Raw genomic sequence first — 15,263 nt, 5'->3', positions numbered from 1 at the left:
GTCTCCCACAGCACACTCCTGGAAAAGCTGCAGCCCGTGGCTTGGACAGGGCACTCTGTGCTGGGTCAGGAACTGGCTGGAGGGCCCAGAGAGTGGTGGGAACGGGGTTGCATCCAGTTGGGATCCAGTCACCAGTGGTGTCCCCCAGGGATCAGTGCTGGGCCCAGTTCTGTTTAATCTGTTTATGGACGATTTAGATGAGGGGATTGAGTCCACCATTAGTGAATTTGCAGCTGCCACCAAGCTGGGGGGGTGTGTTGATCTGCTGGAAGGCAGGAGGGCTCTGCAGAGGGACCTGGACAAGCTGGATCCATGGGCTGATTCCAAGGGGATGAGGTTCAACCAGGCCAAGTGCCGAGTCCTGCCCTTTGGCCACAACAAGCCCCTGCAGTCCCAGGGCTGGGGACAGAGTGGCTGGAGAGCAGCCAGGCAGGAAGGGAGCTGGGAATGTGGAGGGACAGGAAGCTGAACGTGAGCCAGCAGTGTGCCCAGGGGGCCAGGAGGGCCAAGGGATCCTGGCCTGCATCAAGAACAGTGTGGCCAGCAGGACGAGGGCAGTGATCCTTCCCCTGTACTCAGCACTGGTGAGGCCACACCTTGAGTATCGTGTTCAGCTCTGGGCCCCTCAGTTCAGGAAGGACATTGAGGTGCTGGAGCGGGTCCAGAGAAGAGCAACCAGGCTGGGGAAGGGACTTGAGCACAAGCCCTATGAGGAGAGGCTGAGGGAGTTGGGGTTGTTTAGTCTGGAGAAGAGAAGGCTCAGAGGAGACCTCATCACACTCTACAACTACCTGATAGGAGGTTGTAGCCAGGTGGGAGTTGGTCTCCTCTCCCAGGCAGCTATCAGTAAGACAAGAGGACATGGTCTTAAGCTCTGCCAGGGGAGGGTTAGGTTGGATATTAGGAAGAAATTCTTTACAGAGAGGGTAATCAGGCATTGGAATGAGCTGCCCAGGGAAGTGATGGATTCTCCGTCCCTGGAGGTTTTTAAGATGAGACTGGATGTGGCACTGAGTGCCACAGTCTGGTAACCACAGTGGTAGTGGAACAAGGGTACAAGGGTTGGACTTGATTTCAGAGATCCTTTCCACCCCGTCTGATTCTATGATTCTTTGACTCTGTGGCACAGCCTGACCTCGCAGCCCTGGGCCATACAGGGGTCCAGGTCCCAGCCCCAGCTCCCAGCGGGATCCCGTTCCGTGCCCATCCTGCGCGGTGACCCCTGAGGCGCCTCCAGACCCCTCCAGCCCCTGCCCGGAACGCGCCGCCCCCGGAACGCGGGTGCGCGGCCGCGGTTGCCCCGGCGCGGGCCGTGCCGCGGGAGCGCAAGCGCCGCCCCCGCCCGGCGCCATCGCGGCTGATCGGCCCCGGCCGGCCATGGCCACCGACTCGTGGGCCCTGGCCGTGGACGAGCAGGAGGCGGCGGCGGAGTCGGTGAGTGCCCGCCGGGAGCTGCGGGGCTCGGGATACCAAGCCCAGGTCAGCGGTGCGGGGCCCCCGGGGCCATCTTCTCGTAAGAAAACAGCGATCGCAGAAACACCTTTCCTCGCCCCATTTTGTGCCGCGGGGGCAGGGAGGGTCCCGTGCCGCCACGGAGATGTCCCTGGGCTTGGGCTCTTCCTAAAGAACCGAAAAGAAATCCCCCTTTTTGTTTTTTGTTATTATTTTTCAAAATTTCTTTTCCTTCAGCGGTTTTTCGCGTATCCAAAGGGCAGGGACGTCCCTGCCCTCCCCCTCACCCTCGATCCAGACACAGCACCTATCCAGGCACCCACTGAGCTTCAGTTGTGTCTTCTAGCATCCCAAAAAATCTCTTTTTCTCTCATTTTCTTAGGCTCTACATTTGTTCAAAAAATATTGTGTTTTCTGTTTTCCCCCTCACCCTCCATCCAGACACAGCACCGTTTCAGGCACCCACCCAGCCTCAGCTCTTGTCTTCCAGCTTCCAAAAAAAAGAAATCTCCTTTTGTCTTTTTATTTATTTATTTATTTATTTTTATTTTATTTTTATGACAGGATCTAATTTTGTTCCTAGAAAAATGGTGTTTTTCTGAGCCTCCCAAGTGCTGCACTGGGCATGGAGAGCGTTCACTGAGCCCCTGGATGTGGGGAGCACCCTCGGGGCTGCTCTGCCTGGCACATCCCAGGTGGTGAAAAAAATCCGTCCTGGTATACCTTGTGCCACCCAGGACTGTGCTTGGGTCCTGTCTTCATCTTGGGATGTTGATTTTTTTTCTCCCATTTTCCATCAGCAGAGCTATTGGAGAGTGAAGATTCCTGGACAGAAAACACCTCCTTCTCTGTATTGTCATTACAGATTAGAAAAACTTGTATTTCTGTTAAAACTCTTGCTTAGAAATAGTTGTATTTGTCTTAAAACTCTTGAAATCAAGTTATACTTTCATCCCTTCCCATCGGGCAGGGTTTTGGCCGGGGCTTGTGCAATACTTAATAAATCCAAAGCTCAGGTTTTCCCTGCTGGAATTTGAATGTAGGAAGCCTTTGAATTTCTCTGATTTTGTATTTTTCCTCATTTCTAGCTGAGCACTTTACACCTTAAGGATGAAAAAACCAAACCAGATGCCAATGGTGAGTTCTAGCTGCTCAGGTAGGCTTGGAATGGGTGGAACATTTTCCTGTGGGGTTCAGAGCGCTGCTGCCAAAGTAAATTCCTGATAAGTCATGAAATTCCAGAAGAGGGAAAGACGGAGCTGAAATGAAACAGCAGCAAAGACTAAATAATTTGCTGTCTTCAGGGAGCTCTGTGAGCAGAATCTGTTGGTGTGGTTGATAAACTTCACTTTGAGCTGGAACTTGGGTTTTCTCTGCACAGCAGTGGAGCAGGGTGGTTCTCATCAGGAAAATGAGCTATTTTGTAGCTTTTCCCACAGTATTCCCAAGCTCCACGGGTGTGGGCTGTCTCTGAGGCCTGACCTCATATGTGCCCCCCAAAACTGTTTTAATTTAGGTGCCGTTGTCAAGCCGGACGACAATGTGGAAAAGGCAGAGGATGAGGAGAAGGGTAAGTGCCTCCTTGAAAAATGCTTTGGCAAGGAAATTAATATAATTATTAATTATAGTTATATTAATTTCATATATACTTAAAGTAAGTCTGCCTTATGTCCCAGGATGGCTGATCTTGTATCCTGCCCCCAAGGACTTAATTGTAAGACATGTCCTTCCTCCATAATACTTTTAAAGCCATTGTGTCCTGTAATAACTTGGGAGACTCCTGGATTAGAGTGGAGAGAAATAAGGGTATAGCAGTATCCTCAAGGCAGGACTGGATACAGGAGCATTTGGATGACCTGGAGCTGGGATTGCTGTAGCAACCAACATGTTGCATCTATGCAGTGGCTGTTCAGAGGTGGGTAATGGGTCGGAATCTTTCAGAAGGTGGTTTTAGGAAACAGATTTAGTAGCAAAACCCCAAAATGCAGCAGTTTAACCTCATTTTGGTCTCACTTATCCTCAGCCCTTGCAGGGTTTCAATCCTGGAATCTTTTAAAGTGCCATTTATCCTCAAACTTCCCTTAGAAATAAAAATGAAACCCTAAAAGATGTCTGCCCATGTGTCAGAGTGAGGCTTGAAGAGGCCCTTTACCCTGTCCCAGATAGATACTAAGCTAGAATGTCTTAATAAGCAGAGTTCTGGATCTGTTAAAGTCCTCCTTAAAACAGTGCTTGCTTGATTCATCTTCTTGGATATTAAATATGAATCCCTGGGATCTCTTGATGTCTCATTCAGAACATTAAATGTAAATCTCTGGGATCTCATGTCTCATCCAGGAAGTTAGGGCTCTGATGAAGAATTTTGTCCTTTTAACTGGCTCAGCATTTTAGTGGGAGCAACACCTGGAACAGGCTGGGATTGATGGATCTGTGTTTTCCACCTCCTTTCCCAGAGGACAGAGCTGCCCAGTCCTTGCTGAACAAGCTGATCCGCAGTAACCTGGTTGACACCACAAATCAGGTGGAGGTGCTGCAGAGGGACCCCACATCACCCCTCTACTCCGTCAAGTCTTTCGAGGAGCTGCGCCTGTAAGTGCCTGCTGGGATGAGCCAGAGCCTTCTCTGCATAGAGCTGTTGAATCTTGGGACCAGAAATATTAAACAGGCTCCTTTCTGGCTGTATCTTTCAGTCAGTTGTAAGAAGCCTCGAACTTAGGGAGAGCAGCTATGACTCAGTTTTGTGAGACTGGCAGCCGATGTGTGTTTGGAGCCCATCAGGTAGTTGGAGCCTCTCCTTGTGTCCTGAAAAATTCCCTGGTTGCACAGGAGATACCACTTGAATGTGCGTGGTTCTCTGTTTAAGGTTACTGCCAATTTGTCAGTAATAAATGACCGTATTATTTGTATTTAAATTCAAAGAAAGTTGTTTTATCTGGATGCCTTGTGAAGGTTTTTAGCTGAAACAAGCACAAAGAGAAAAGCTTTTCTCTCACAGCAATACTGGGTTTATGTCCTGGAGAGACCACTAACATTGGTATTTTCTGATGTTTCCCATTGAAAACGTTTACCAGGGCAGCTTCCAAGTGATATCTGTATTTAAGGCATGACAGACTTTTAGATGGGTAAAATAATGTGCTGTCCCATGTGGTTACTCTGACCTGAGATTTGTTGCTCTACAAGTTCCGCAGGGAAATGGGAGCTGAGGAGCCTTCTCCCAGTGAAATGTCAGGATGCTGTTTTGCTTTGTTAATGTTAGTGGTTGAATGTCGACAAAAAAAAAAAAAGGCTGACATCCTGCAGTGCCTGTTAGACTAATTCCTGTATTTCAAAAGGCAAACAATCCCAGGGAGTTAATGATGGGGGCAGCCAGACTAATTGAGTCTTCATTTTGTTATGACTCGGTGTATCCTTGGCAACTAGTGCCAAATTGAGCTTTGTCTGTCCTTGCTTGGAGCAGCACAAGGTTACATTTTCAAAGCGCTTTTGTTCCAGGCATCAGTGGAAAGTAATACAGCGTTTCTGCAAAAGCACATTGTGCTGAGTAGAAAGTTATTGCAGTGAGAAGTGTGGGCAGGAAACCTGTAACCTGCTTTGAAAGGAGAGTACTGGCAGCATCCAGGAAGCACTTGGGGATCATCAGCTGAGACTTTCCAGCACCCTAACGTGGATTGAGATTGTTCAGGTTGTCTGCACAAGTGTCTGATGAGAGTAGAAAGGTCCCTTGAGAAAAAGCAATTGGTGAGAATTTGCTGACCAGCAGTGTCACCACAGTTTTGGGTTTGAGGGCTGAGTTGTACCCATGGATCACAAGGTGTAATCACAGCAAACTAATTATCAGTCATTTCCCTGAGCCAGCATCACTCTGGTGTTCCAGTGTCAGTTGTATTACAGAATCCGCATGACCTTAAGTCCTTGCAATGATCTCATGATGTTTCCCTTCATCCAGTTCCTCACGTACTGAGGTTGCTTTGTCCTGCATTTAAGTTGTCAAGGAGTGATAATTTTGGCACCAAGATTAGGCATGGCTGAAGAAATGGGATTGACCTGAGGGACAGGATTAAATGCTTTCTGCTCTGGGATTCCTGGATAGTCTGAAAAGCTGCTTTGGAACAAGCAGTTATGGATGGCCTTAGACACAGGGTTTGCCCTGGAGCTGGGACAGGCAGGCTGACTGGTAAATCCAGGGGTTCTTGCAAAGCTTCCTTTCCAGACTTCCTGTGGGCACTTGTAACTTCCAGATGCTGATCATAGTTGCTTCACTGGTGGAACTGTAGCAGGGACAGCCCTAGGTCATCTTGTCAAGTTTTTTTCTCACCTTTTTGTACACAAATGAAAACCAAATGTACTTTAAAGGTCATGATATAAAAATTCCTATTTTCAGGAAACCACAGCTCCTGCAAGGAGTCTATGCCATGGGCTTCAACAGACCATCTAAGATCCAAGAGAATGCCCTGCCCATGATGCTTGCTGAACCGTACGTGCACATTCTTCCCACTGCCTTCCAGTATGGAAGGATTTGAAAGGCTTAGTGTGCTTTTCCTGGACTTTGGATGGGAGGTGGTGATGGGGAAGCTGTCAGGATATGGAGTAAGGGTTCCCATGCCACAGTATTTCTGTGGTGATGAACTCTGTGACAGCAGCCCTGGATTTGTCCTTTTCCTACAGCTGGTACCAAACACTCAGTGCTGTGGTGTCTGACTGTGGTCAATCCCATTTTCCTCATCAGTCTGGGGAGAAACAATGTGAAATAGCTCAGAAGTCGTGGGTGGGTGGGAATAGCTGAGGTGCTGCAGTGCCTGCATGGCTGGTTTTCCTTTCTCCAGCCCTGAGCTGGAATGTGTAAGGTACTGAGACACTGGGGGAGATGTGAAATGGAAAATACTGACAAATAATCACAGTTCTCCCTGCAAATCTCCATAATCAAGAGATGTTGACAGAGGTAGTTGGGCAGGAAGTAATTTCTACCCCATGGAGTATAGCTGATCAAATTAGCTGCAGTCCAGAGCAGGGGGAAGCGTAACAGGTACAAAAATGCCACGCACTGCGTTTCTGTGTCACCCAACCCTGGGAGTGTGTTGTTTGTGGGGTTGACCCTCTGAGCCTGTGTCTGCTGTGTGCCCTGCAGCCCTCAGAACCTGATCGCACAGTCGCAGTCCGGTACTGGCAAGACAGCTGCCTTTGTCCTGGCCATGCTTAGCCGTGTTGAACCCGGAAACAAGTATCCCCAGGTGAAGTTTTTAGGATATGGCTGTTCTGGGATGGATGTTCCGTGGATGGGGTGTTCTGTGGTGGTGCAGTGCCATCTAGTGAAGAGCCTGGAATGTAAATTCATGGCTTGATGGAGCCATTATGCTGTTTCTTCTGTAAACTGCTTAATGGGGATGGAGATTTGGGGATCTGTTAAAATGCCTTTAGTGCAAAAGGGATGGATTTTGCTCAAAACTTATTCCTTTCAGTCCTCTCCGTGCATCACACAGGATGCCATTGGTCTCTGAGGAGTTAAATCGTTCTGGGAGGAATTAAATCAGAGAAGTATTGCAGGCTGAAGGGAGTTGGGAAAGTGGATTTGGGTTGGAAAGAAAATACCTGACAACACAGCAAATAATGCCTGGAAAACGGCTTTTTTAACCCAATTTCCTTATGGGATAGTTGAAAAACTGTTCAGCTACTTGCATGTTTTCTTGAGGAGAACTTCAGCAAAGATTTTAAAAAGCAAGTGTGATAGTGCTGCCCTGGATGTTGATGATCTCAAACTCATTATCCTGTTCCTGCAGTGTTTGTGCCTTTCCCCAACATATGAGCTGGCACTTCAAACAGGAAAAGTGATTGAACAGATGGGGAACTTTTATCCGGAGCTGAAACTTGCGTACGCCGTCCGAGGCAACAAACGTGAGTAGGGGAAAGTGCCACCAACAAGAATGAGAAAATTGTTTCTCAGGTACACCAGCAGATGAAATAGACTGGATCAGAGAGGGGCAGAGCGTTTCCCTGTGTGCACAGCCATCCTACAATAGCCTTCCTTTCTGTCTTGGCAGTGGAGAGAGGGCAGAAGATCTCGGAGCAGATTGTAATCGGCACTCCCGGCACCGTGCTGGACTGGTGTTCCAAACTGAAGTTCATAGATCCCAAGAAAATCAAAGTGTTTGTCTTGGATGAGGCTGATGTGATGATCGCAACCCAGGGCCACCAGGACCAGAGCATCCGCATTCAGAGGTAAGGACTTGGACCATAGGGACAGCAGGGCTGGAGTCTTGACAGGTGTCTTCACCAAGATTACAGCAAAAACCAAAATTTTAGATTTAGCACTAATTTGTTAGTGGTTATTAGAGGCATAATATCAGGGGATGACAAGCAGTTCCATTTCCTTATAGAATAAAAACATTGTCCTTGGAGCAGGGCTTATTCCTTTTGAGGAGGCAAATCTGGGTGCCTCTGTTCCATGAGGGAGTCATCAGGGGTGGGTAACATTAGCATTAGTCTCTCCAACCACTGAAATACCTGGTTCCAAAGTTATGGTTCTGCTTTGCCTGCAGCATTAATCCCATCAGGATATCAGGAGATGATGGTGGTGTGCTATTTTCCTCTCTCTTGCAGAATGCTCCCTAGGGATTGCCAGATGCTCCTGTTTTCAGCCACCTTTGAGGATTCTGTGTGGAAGTTTGCTCAAAAAGTTGTTCCTGACCCAAACATTATCAAACTGAAACGTGAGGAGGAGACCCTGGATACCATCAAGCAGTATTATGTCCTGTGCAACAACAGAGATGAGAAGTTCAGAGCTCTCTGCAATATCTACGGCGCGATCACCATTGCCCAGGCCATGATCTTCTGCCATGTGAGTGCTTCCAGGGAATGTTAGTCCCAGTGACCTCTGCCCAAACCCTTCTGTGATTCTGTAGTGGTTGCTTGTGTCAAAAAACTAGCCAGACATGGTTTTCAGAAAGAAACTGAGAACATAAATTGCCCTTTTTGGCATCTCTGGCTTCCTCTTAGAGTGAAATCTTGAGAGCCAGGTTAGCACTGGCTGGTTTGTTTCTCTGGGATTGTCCATCTGGGAGACCACATTGGCCATTTTTATTCCTGAATAGTCATTTTATTTCCTGAAGTCCTCTGAAGCAAAGATTAGAGTAACACGCAGTTTTCCAAAACAAAGTATACTTGGAATTACTGCAGGGAAAAAAAAAGTGAGGTTGGAAAATGGGTCAAAATTGGGCAGAATGAGGGATGGGGAAATTTTTTGCTCCTGTGGCTGATACAGAACTGTTCCCTCATGTAATCGGGGATACATCTCTGGAGTCTCGCTGTGGATCATACTGAGACTTCGTTTTCTTTTTTTTGGAAACCACCATAATAACTTTTAGGGAAGAACCAGTACTGACAGCACAGAACAGCCAGGTTAAAATGAGCTCAGACAGGATAAAACTGGAGTCTGCTATAGCAGTTTGCTTTTAGGCTATCTCAGGACATAATTGGAACTCAAAAAATTGCATCATAACTGGGATTTCTTTAATTCAAGGCTGTATAGAGCCTCCATGGGATTTCACAACTACATTGAGCTCTAACCCCGCCATTTGCCAAGCTGAGTAGTTGTGTTTTTGTGACCATTTACATGAGTTTTCAGTGTACATGTGTCATACCAGTCTCTAGCAGATTGAAATCCAAGCAGAGGACAAATAAAAGGTGTCCTTTTCTTAATCAAGGGCTCCTGTAGGGGCAGAGGCCTGTTTTCCTCATTGTGATAGTGGGCACAGCACTTAGGAGCCGTTTCCTTTTGAGACACAAAATCAGCCACTGAGCTTCCAGTGTCCCCCAGAGAGGTTTATTCCTGCTTTCCAGCATTAAAACTCTCTCCCAACTTTGGGCTGTGTGTTCCAGACTCGGAAGACAGCAGGGTGGCTGGCAGCAGAGCTGTCCAGGGAAGGCCATCAGGTGGCCTTGCTCAGTGGGGAGATGATGGTGGAGCAAAGAGCTGCTGTCATTGAGCGCTTCCGAGAGGGCAAGGAAAAGGTGCTGGTGACCACAAACGTCTGTGCCAGAGGTAGGATATGGTGGAGCAGGACTTGAGGGGGGCTGGAGGCAGCACTTCCTGAGATGACACACCCTTGGCCAGCTTTCAGGGAGAATTTCCACCCTCAGATATTCCAATCAGGACAAATTAGTGTCCTTACAGTAAAGATACCCATGGGCAAACACAGGATTCGTTGTTGGCTTCCTACAGCTTGAGATGGAAAAGTCCATCCCGTGAGAATTTTCTGCTTCTGGCACCAAGCCTGACTTGTGCTGCTGACCCTCAGGGTTTGCAATAAACCTGCTGAAGTATAGAAAGCTGAAAAATATTGAAATCCAGTTCAGTATTCCAGTAGGAATTTTTGTTGCAATTTGGCATCCTAGAACAGTTGAGACAGGGTAGTCTTTGGAAAAAAAACAAGTAGTCCATGAAGCTTCACAGAGGAGCAGAGAGTTTCCAAAATATTTGAGTGCTAGTTAAAGCATCTCCAATTGTTCTTCCTTTGACTGTTTCAGTGGGATTTTCTGCTCTAACTAGATTGGTTTTATTTCCAAGTACACTGTGAGAATATTGCACAAAAGCTCCATTACAGAGATTGAGGAGGCTGTTCCTGATCTGAAAGGCTTTAAATGTAGTTGTATAACATGATTTCTTTTTTGTCAGGGATTGATGTAGAACAGGTCTCTGTCGTTATCAATTTTGACCTCCCTGTGGATAAAGATGGGAATCCAGATAACGAGACCTACCTGCATCGGATCGGCCGCACCGGTCGCTTCGGCAAGCGAGGACTGGCCATTAACATGGTGGACAGCAAGCACAGCATGAACATTCTCAACAGAATCCAGGAACATTTCAGTACGTACCCCCAGGCTTTCTCCTGTCTCTAAAATTGTGGAATTCCTGCAGAATTCTCAGTAGTTGGATGCTGAGCAGATCTAATGGGTGTGATGTGTTACAAAATCTAACCAGTTTCTCGTCTTTCCCAGACAAAAAGATAAACAAATTGGATACTGATGACTTGGATGAAATTGAGAAGATAAATAACTGAAGTAGCTGCTGGAACTGGTGTGTGCCCTGCTGTGGAAGCTCTCCCACTACAATTGGATCAGCGTTTGGATTGGCACAGCCTCTCAGCTCATCCCGAAAAGAACTCTTCAAGATATGAGTACACAAAAATTACCTCATTTTCAAAATTGCAGTGGGACTTCAAATTGTGCAACTATGGGGAGGAAGAGGAAATGTTTACAGAAGCTTTTAACATTTCTTAGTTTAGCCTTAAAATGGGATGAACTTTGCAATTCTGAGAAATACACTTGCCAAAAGAGGGGCAATATAGAATTATCTAAAATTTTAAAAAGAAAAAAAAACATTATTGCCTTTAATTGGAATAATGTGCAGCATTAACTTGATCAGTTTAAATTCAACAGCTGAATTATATTCAGCTGTTGATATAAGTGAAAAAAATTGTTGATATAAGTGGAAAAAAAACCAACAACAACAACAACAAAAACCCAAAAAAGGCAGCTGGTTTTTGGCTAAATACTCAACTTGTACAAACTAGGATGTCATTCTCTTGGCACTCCCCTGAGCTCTTTAAGTCTCATTTCTGGCTTCCTGATGGATTTGCCCTGCTTTTCCTTACGTATATTGTCCTGAGGATGTTTCCAGTAGCTCCTACTTGCAACCACAGGTGCCGTGTTGCTTTTGCTGGGCAGTATTTACTTTTCCCTTGTCCTAGATTTGTTGGAATGGCCTCTCCTCGTGACAGGGGGTGGTGGTGACAGTACAGAAGTTCATCTGAAGTGTTTAACTTGGCTAAGGGGTGGGTGGGTGGGTGGGATGGGAGGGTTCAATATGAAGGGAACTGTACTAATTAATTGTCTGCTTAAATTCCCCTCTGTGAATTAAATTCCCCTATGTGATTCAGTTCCCTATGCTGTGAAGCTCAGCATGGATAATGTACAGAGCTGCTGGGCTTCACCCACCAGTTATTTAGGAATAAAAGAAACAAAAGATCATGATAGTCTGTATTAACCAAGAAACTTACCTTTAGAACACCAAGTTTACCTGTTACAGTACCAGAGTTTTGAGTTAAATTGCTCAGCCAAATTGCAGGTAGGAAGTGCTCCACAGTGCAAAATAGGTCACTGGTCCCTGCCCTGGGGCGTTCTATGGAGAAGGTAGGATTCACAATTCCTGGAGAAGAAAGCATTTACACCTCCTGTGTGTTGGGACCATTCTTGTGCGCACAGATGGAAGCCTGTGGGCTGTTCCCTAGCCCAGTTTCCAGGAGAAGGAGGCTCCTGAACTAGAACTTAGAGTGCACAGCTCTCTGTTGGGGGGGGAAATGGGACAAGCGTGAGCAGCCATGGCCCTGCTACTCAGTATGGGAATCATGTCAAAACAAATGTATAAATTGTAAATTTAAACTATTACTTGTTTTCTTTGCAATTCTGGCCACCATATTCTGTTCAAAGACAGGAACATGGATCCTTTTACCAAGTAAAAAAAGGCTCATTTAAAATGTACCTAAAATTTTAGGAAATTGTGCACCCTTTTATCAATTTGTATAAAAGCTTTAGTGAAGAAAAAAAAAACGCTTAAAATTAAACTTTTTGTATTCTGGGGTGTATCTATTTTTATTCTGTTGGAATCCTATTTAAAGTGGCAGGTGAGTGAGTGCTTGCGTGTCGAGTGGAAGACTTGATATTATCACCTACTTTCCCAGTACAGCTGAATGACCTGGTGACAGCAGAGTATTGGGCTGAATTGTCATGGAAGCTGCTGCTGGTCCTGTGTGCTGTTTCTAATGTACTTTTAATTGGAATAAAGAACACATACCGAATGATCCCTTTGCTGATTTCTTACTTGAATGCTCTGTTGGTGTTTAAAAGCCTCAGGTAAGGACGTTACCAGCCAGGAGTCATGGTAAGTTTTCTATTTATGACCACCTCATCCTGTGACAGACTGAATTTTAATGCTGAAATCCTTAAAAGATTCCCACAAGGAAATTTGTTAAGTGATGTCACACAATAAACGAGGTCAAATAAATATTGTTCTTCCCCCCAGTGCTTCTTGTGCTAGACTTGTTGCTTCTAAAACCTCCCCAGAAGAGTTTTGAAGGGAAGAGAAAAAGGACTGAGGGAGAAAAGAGTTGTTTTCCCTTCACTGTGCTTGCCTAGATAAAGACTTCTGTGGGTTTTGGACAAAGAAATCATTAAAATGCTCATCTTTGGAGATGCTGTAGCCTTGGTGAGGTGGTTAGAACCAAACTCATCCAGCTTTAGCTTAAATATGCAGGAGGAACATCCTCCACCATGAGAAGTCCACTGTGATCTAGATTTATTATGTTATCTTACTCTTCTGTTCTTATTTAGAGATCAGCCCCTGCACTTTCACATCTCTGTGGTGGTCCCTGTGTCTAATAACAGCTTGTCACTGATCCAAAGTGCTTCCTCCCTCACTGCTGTGCTGTATCCAACACAGGATGGAGAGCCAAACTCCAGGAAGACCAGGGCAAGGTGGTGTGGAGGGCAGCTGACTATCCAATAGCTGATTTGGGCAATCCCTGAGCTATCTGCCATCAAATTAAGGGCATTTCTTAAGAGGAGATGTGATGAATAAACCTCCAGCTCACATAAATCCTTTAAAGTTCAAGTTTCAACCTGAAAGGTTTTATTGGCTGTACTATAATGGCCAGTCTCTTCGCGAACGAAGAACCGGAGAAGGTCTTTCCACCTTCCAGCCTGCGCATTGGACTTTTTTAGGTGAGACACAGTGTGCGCGGAACTGAGCCCACCCTTTAATCCTGAGGTTCATCTGCCGGGGCCAAGCACGCTTGGACGGTGGCAGCGAGGTCCTCAGGACGTAGATGGATTGCCTTACAGGGCTAACGAGCTCCATCTGCCCGGGGAGGGGCCCCGACCGGGAATCGAACCCAGATCTCAGCGTTGACAACGCTGTGGTTTAGCCACTGCACCACCAGGGACACTCATTGGCTGTACTAACACAGGATGGAAACACTGAAATGGTGAAGTAACACAGTGCACAACAGTCAGAACAAGGGATTTAACCACCTAATGCTGAAAGGAATATAGAAAATCGTTCCTTGTCCTGAACTTCTTTGCTCCCCACTATGGTTTGGTTGAAAGCATCCATATGTTTCAATATCTGAGACTGCTGCTGTGCCATTCCATCACCCACCACCCAGCAGCAGGTAACTGTTCCATCAGGTACTGGTTTTACAAAGCCACTGGATGCTGAACGCTTACTTAAGATCAGATACTACACTTGTGATCAGCACCAGCATCAGCTTTCTGCTGCTGTTGTGTTTCTGCTCCTGAACTGGGCTGCTCTGGCAGTTACACTTAAACTGGGTTTGCCTCAAACCATTTAAACTTGCTCATCTCTGTGGCAAGTGATCCATTTTTTAAGTAGATTGAATTATTGCCTTTGAATTTCCATTGTAGTTACCTAAACCTGCCAAGTCACCCAAACAGCCTTTTAATGATGCTGTAAGCCAATTCCTCAGTCAAATCCCATTAATAAATTTTTATTTTAAAACTCCCAAAATAACACTTTGCTTCTTGGACTAACTTCAGTGTAAAGGTGTTAAATGGAACTATTTGTAACATCCCTTCTTAACTATCCATCTGTTCTTACCTGCAGATCACACAAGCTGAATGAGAGAAGGAAAACTAAGGAGAAAATCCTGCTGCTCACCAAGACAAAATAATAACTATTTGTTCTTAAAAAGGTGATTTAGTCACAGTAAAGAGGTGGACTGAGGTTACCCAGAGAGAGCTGAGTTCTCACAGGTATTTTACAATCAGTCTTGCAATTTAATACTTCCTAATAACCCTTTAATGTGTTAATACTCTTGCTTCCAGATGGTTTGGGGGTTTAAACTCCTTTTCAGCCTCTTGAGATGTTTAGGATGATGATCAGCTACTGAAGGTGGTCCTGCAGGTAAAACAGTTCTGCTTCTACCTTCCCAAATAGGTGCATCCAGGTCCACTCTGGGAAGTGGTACCTTCCCAAAATAGAGAAAAGGAGAAGAGTAGAGGTCTTGGAAACTTGGGTTTTAGAAACTTGGAAACTTTCAACAAACCAAAAAGGCTGAAGGTTGGTGGCACTTACAAAGCAATTTGTGATGGCACGGGTGAAACAAGCTGCTCTTTATGACACAGGTTTATACATCTGAAATACTATTTCTCAACATCCATACCTCTACTTCATGGGAATTTGTGAAAGATGGCAAGAAGTAGGCCCAGGAAACATCAGAGTCAGGTTTTTTGGAAGAAGCAATGCATCCCACTCAGCAGAACAACCCATCTCCATGTGCCTAAAGATCTGCATCATGCTGCTTGTCCTGTCGAATGCACAGCACAGTCTTGTGGAGGATCCCACATTCATGGAGGGACTTCGTAAGGTCAGAGAAGCTCCTCCGGGGCACTTCCATCGTTTCAACACTGCAGTGTTGGTAGTTGGCCAACAATTTCTGTCCTGCCATGGCAAGGACTGTCAGGAGACTGTCAGAGGGCTTGAAGTGGTGCTCAAACCTCTGGCCAGAGGGAGACCGGACCGCGAGCAGCACGTGGGGCTCTTCTAAGCTTAGAGGGGACGTGGAAGGGCTCTCCTGCCTCATTTTCCTTCCCCACTTCTCAGAGGGACAGTGCACATGGGAGCTCTCCTCAGCAGGAACATCTCTTCCTGACAATATGCTGCCAGATCCCTGCTCTCCAGACAGAGTTTTGCTGAATTTCAGAGTGTCCTGCCCCTCACTCACTTCCAGCCGGCTGGTCTG

At 46.2% G+C, this 15,263-nt stretch overlaps 2 protein-coding genes across 2 annotated transcripts in view; one reads left to right on the top strand and one right to left on the bottom strand.

Moving 5' to 3' along the window:
• Positions 1 to 1,329: 1,329 nt before the first annotated feature.
• On the top strand, positions 1,330 to 10,916 carry LOC114068814 (ATP-dependent RNA helicase DDX19B). Its single transcript, XM_027905200.1, has 12 exons — positions 1,330 to 1,434; positions 2,541 to 2,589; positions 2,969 to 3,022; positions 3,906 to 4,041; positions 5,834 to 5,926; positions 6,578 to 6,680; positions 7,227 to 7,341; positions 7,488 to 7,665; positions 8,047 to 8,284; positions 9,325 to 9,487; positions 10,121 to 10,312; positions 10,444 to 10,916. The coding sequence occupies exons 1-12, from the start codon at positions 1,378 to 1,380 to the stop codon at positions 10,503 to 10,505; spliced, it is 1,440 nt and encodes a 479-aa protein (XP_027761001.1). The 5' UTR covers positions 1,330 to 1,377; the 3' UTR covers positions 10,506 to 10,916.
• A 3,077-nt stretch (positions 10,917 to 13,993) lies between these two features.
• UBXN10 (UBX domain protein 10) overlaps positions 13,994 to 15,263 on the bottom strand; it is a 7,618-nt gene continuing 6,348 nt past the window's right edge. Inside the window, exon 4 of the mRNA XM_027905191.1 lies at positions 13,994 to 15,099. Coding sequence (XP_027760992.1) covers positions 14,802 to 15,099 — 298 coding nt within the window. The 3' untranslated portion in view covers positions 13,994 to 14,801. The remainder of the gene's footprint in view (positions 15,100 to 15,263) is intronic.

This window comes from Empidonax traillii, unplaced genomic scaffold (assembly GCF_003031625.1).
Source record: "Empidonax traillii isolate 1590-97213 ecotype Southwest subspecies unplaced genomic scaffold, ASM303162v1 scaffold1129:size175808, whole genome shotgun sequence".
In the NCBI taxonomy this organism is placed as follows: Eukaryota; Metazoa; Chordata; class Aves; order Passeriformes; family Tyrannidae; genus Empidonax; species Empidonax traillii.
The sequence above is the reverse complement of the archived record's forward strand: the minus strand, read 5'-3'. Positions and strand labels throughout refer to the sequence as shown.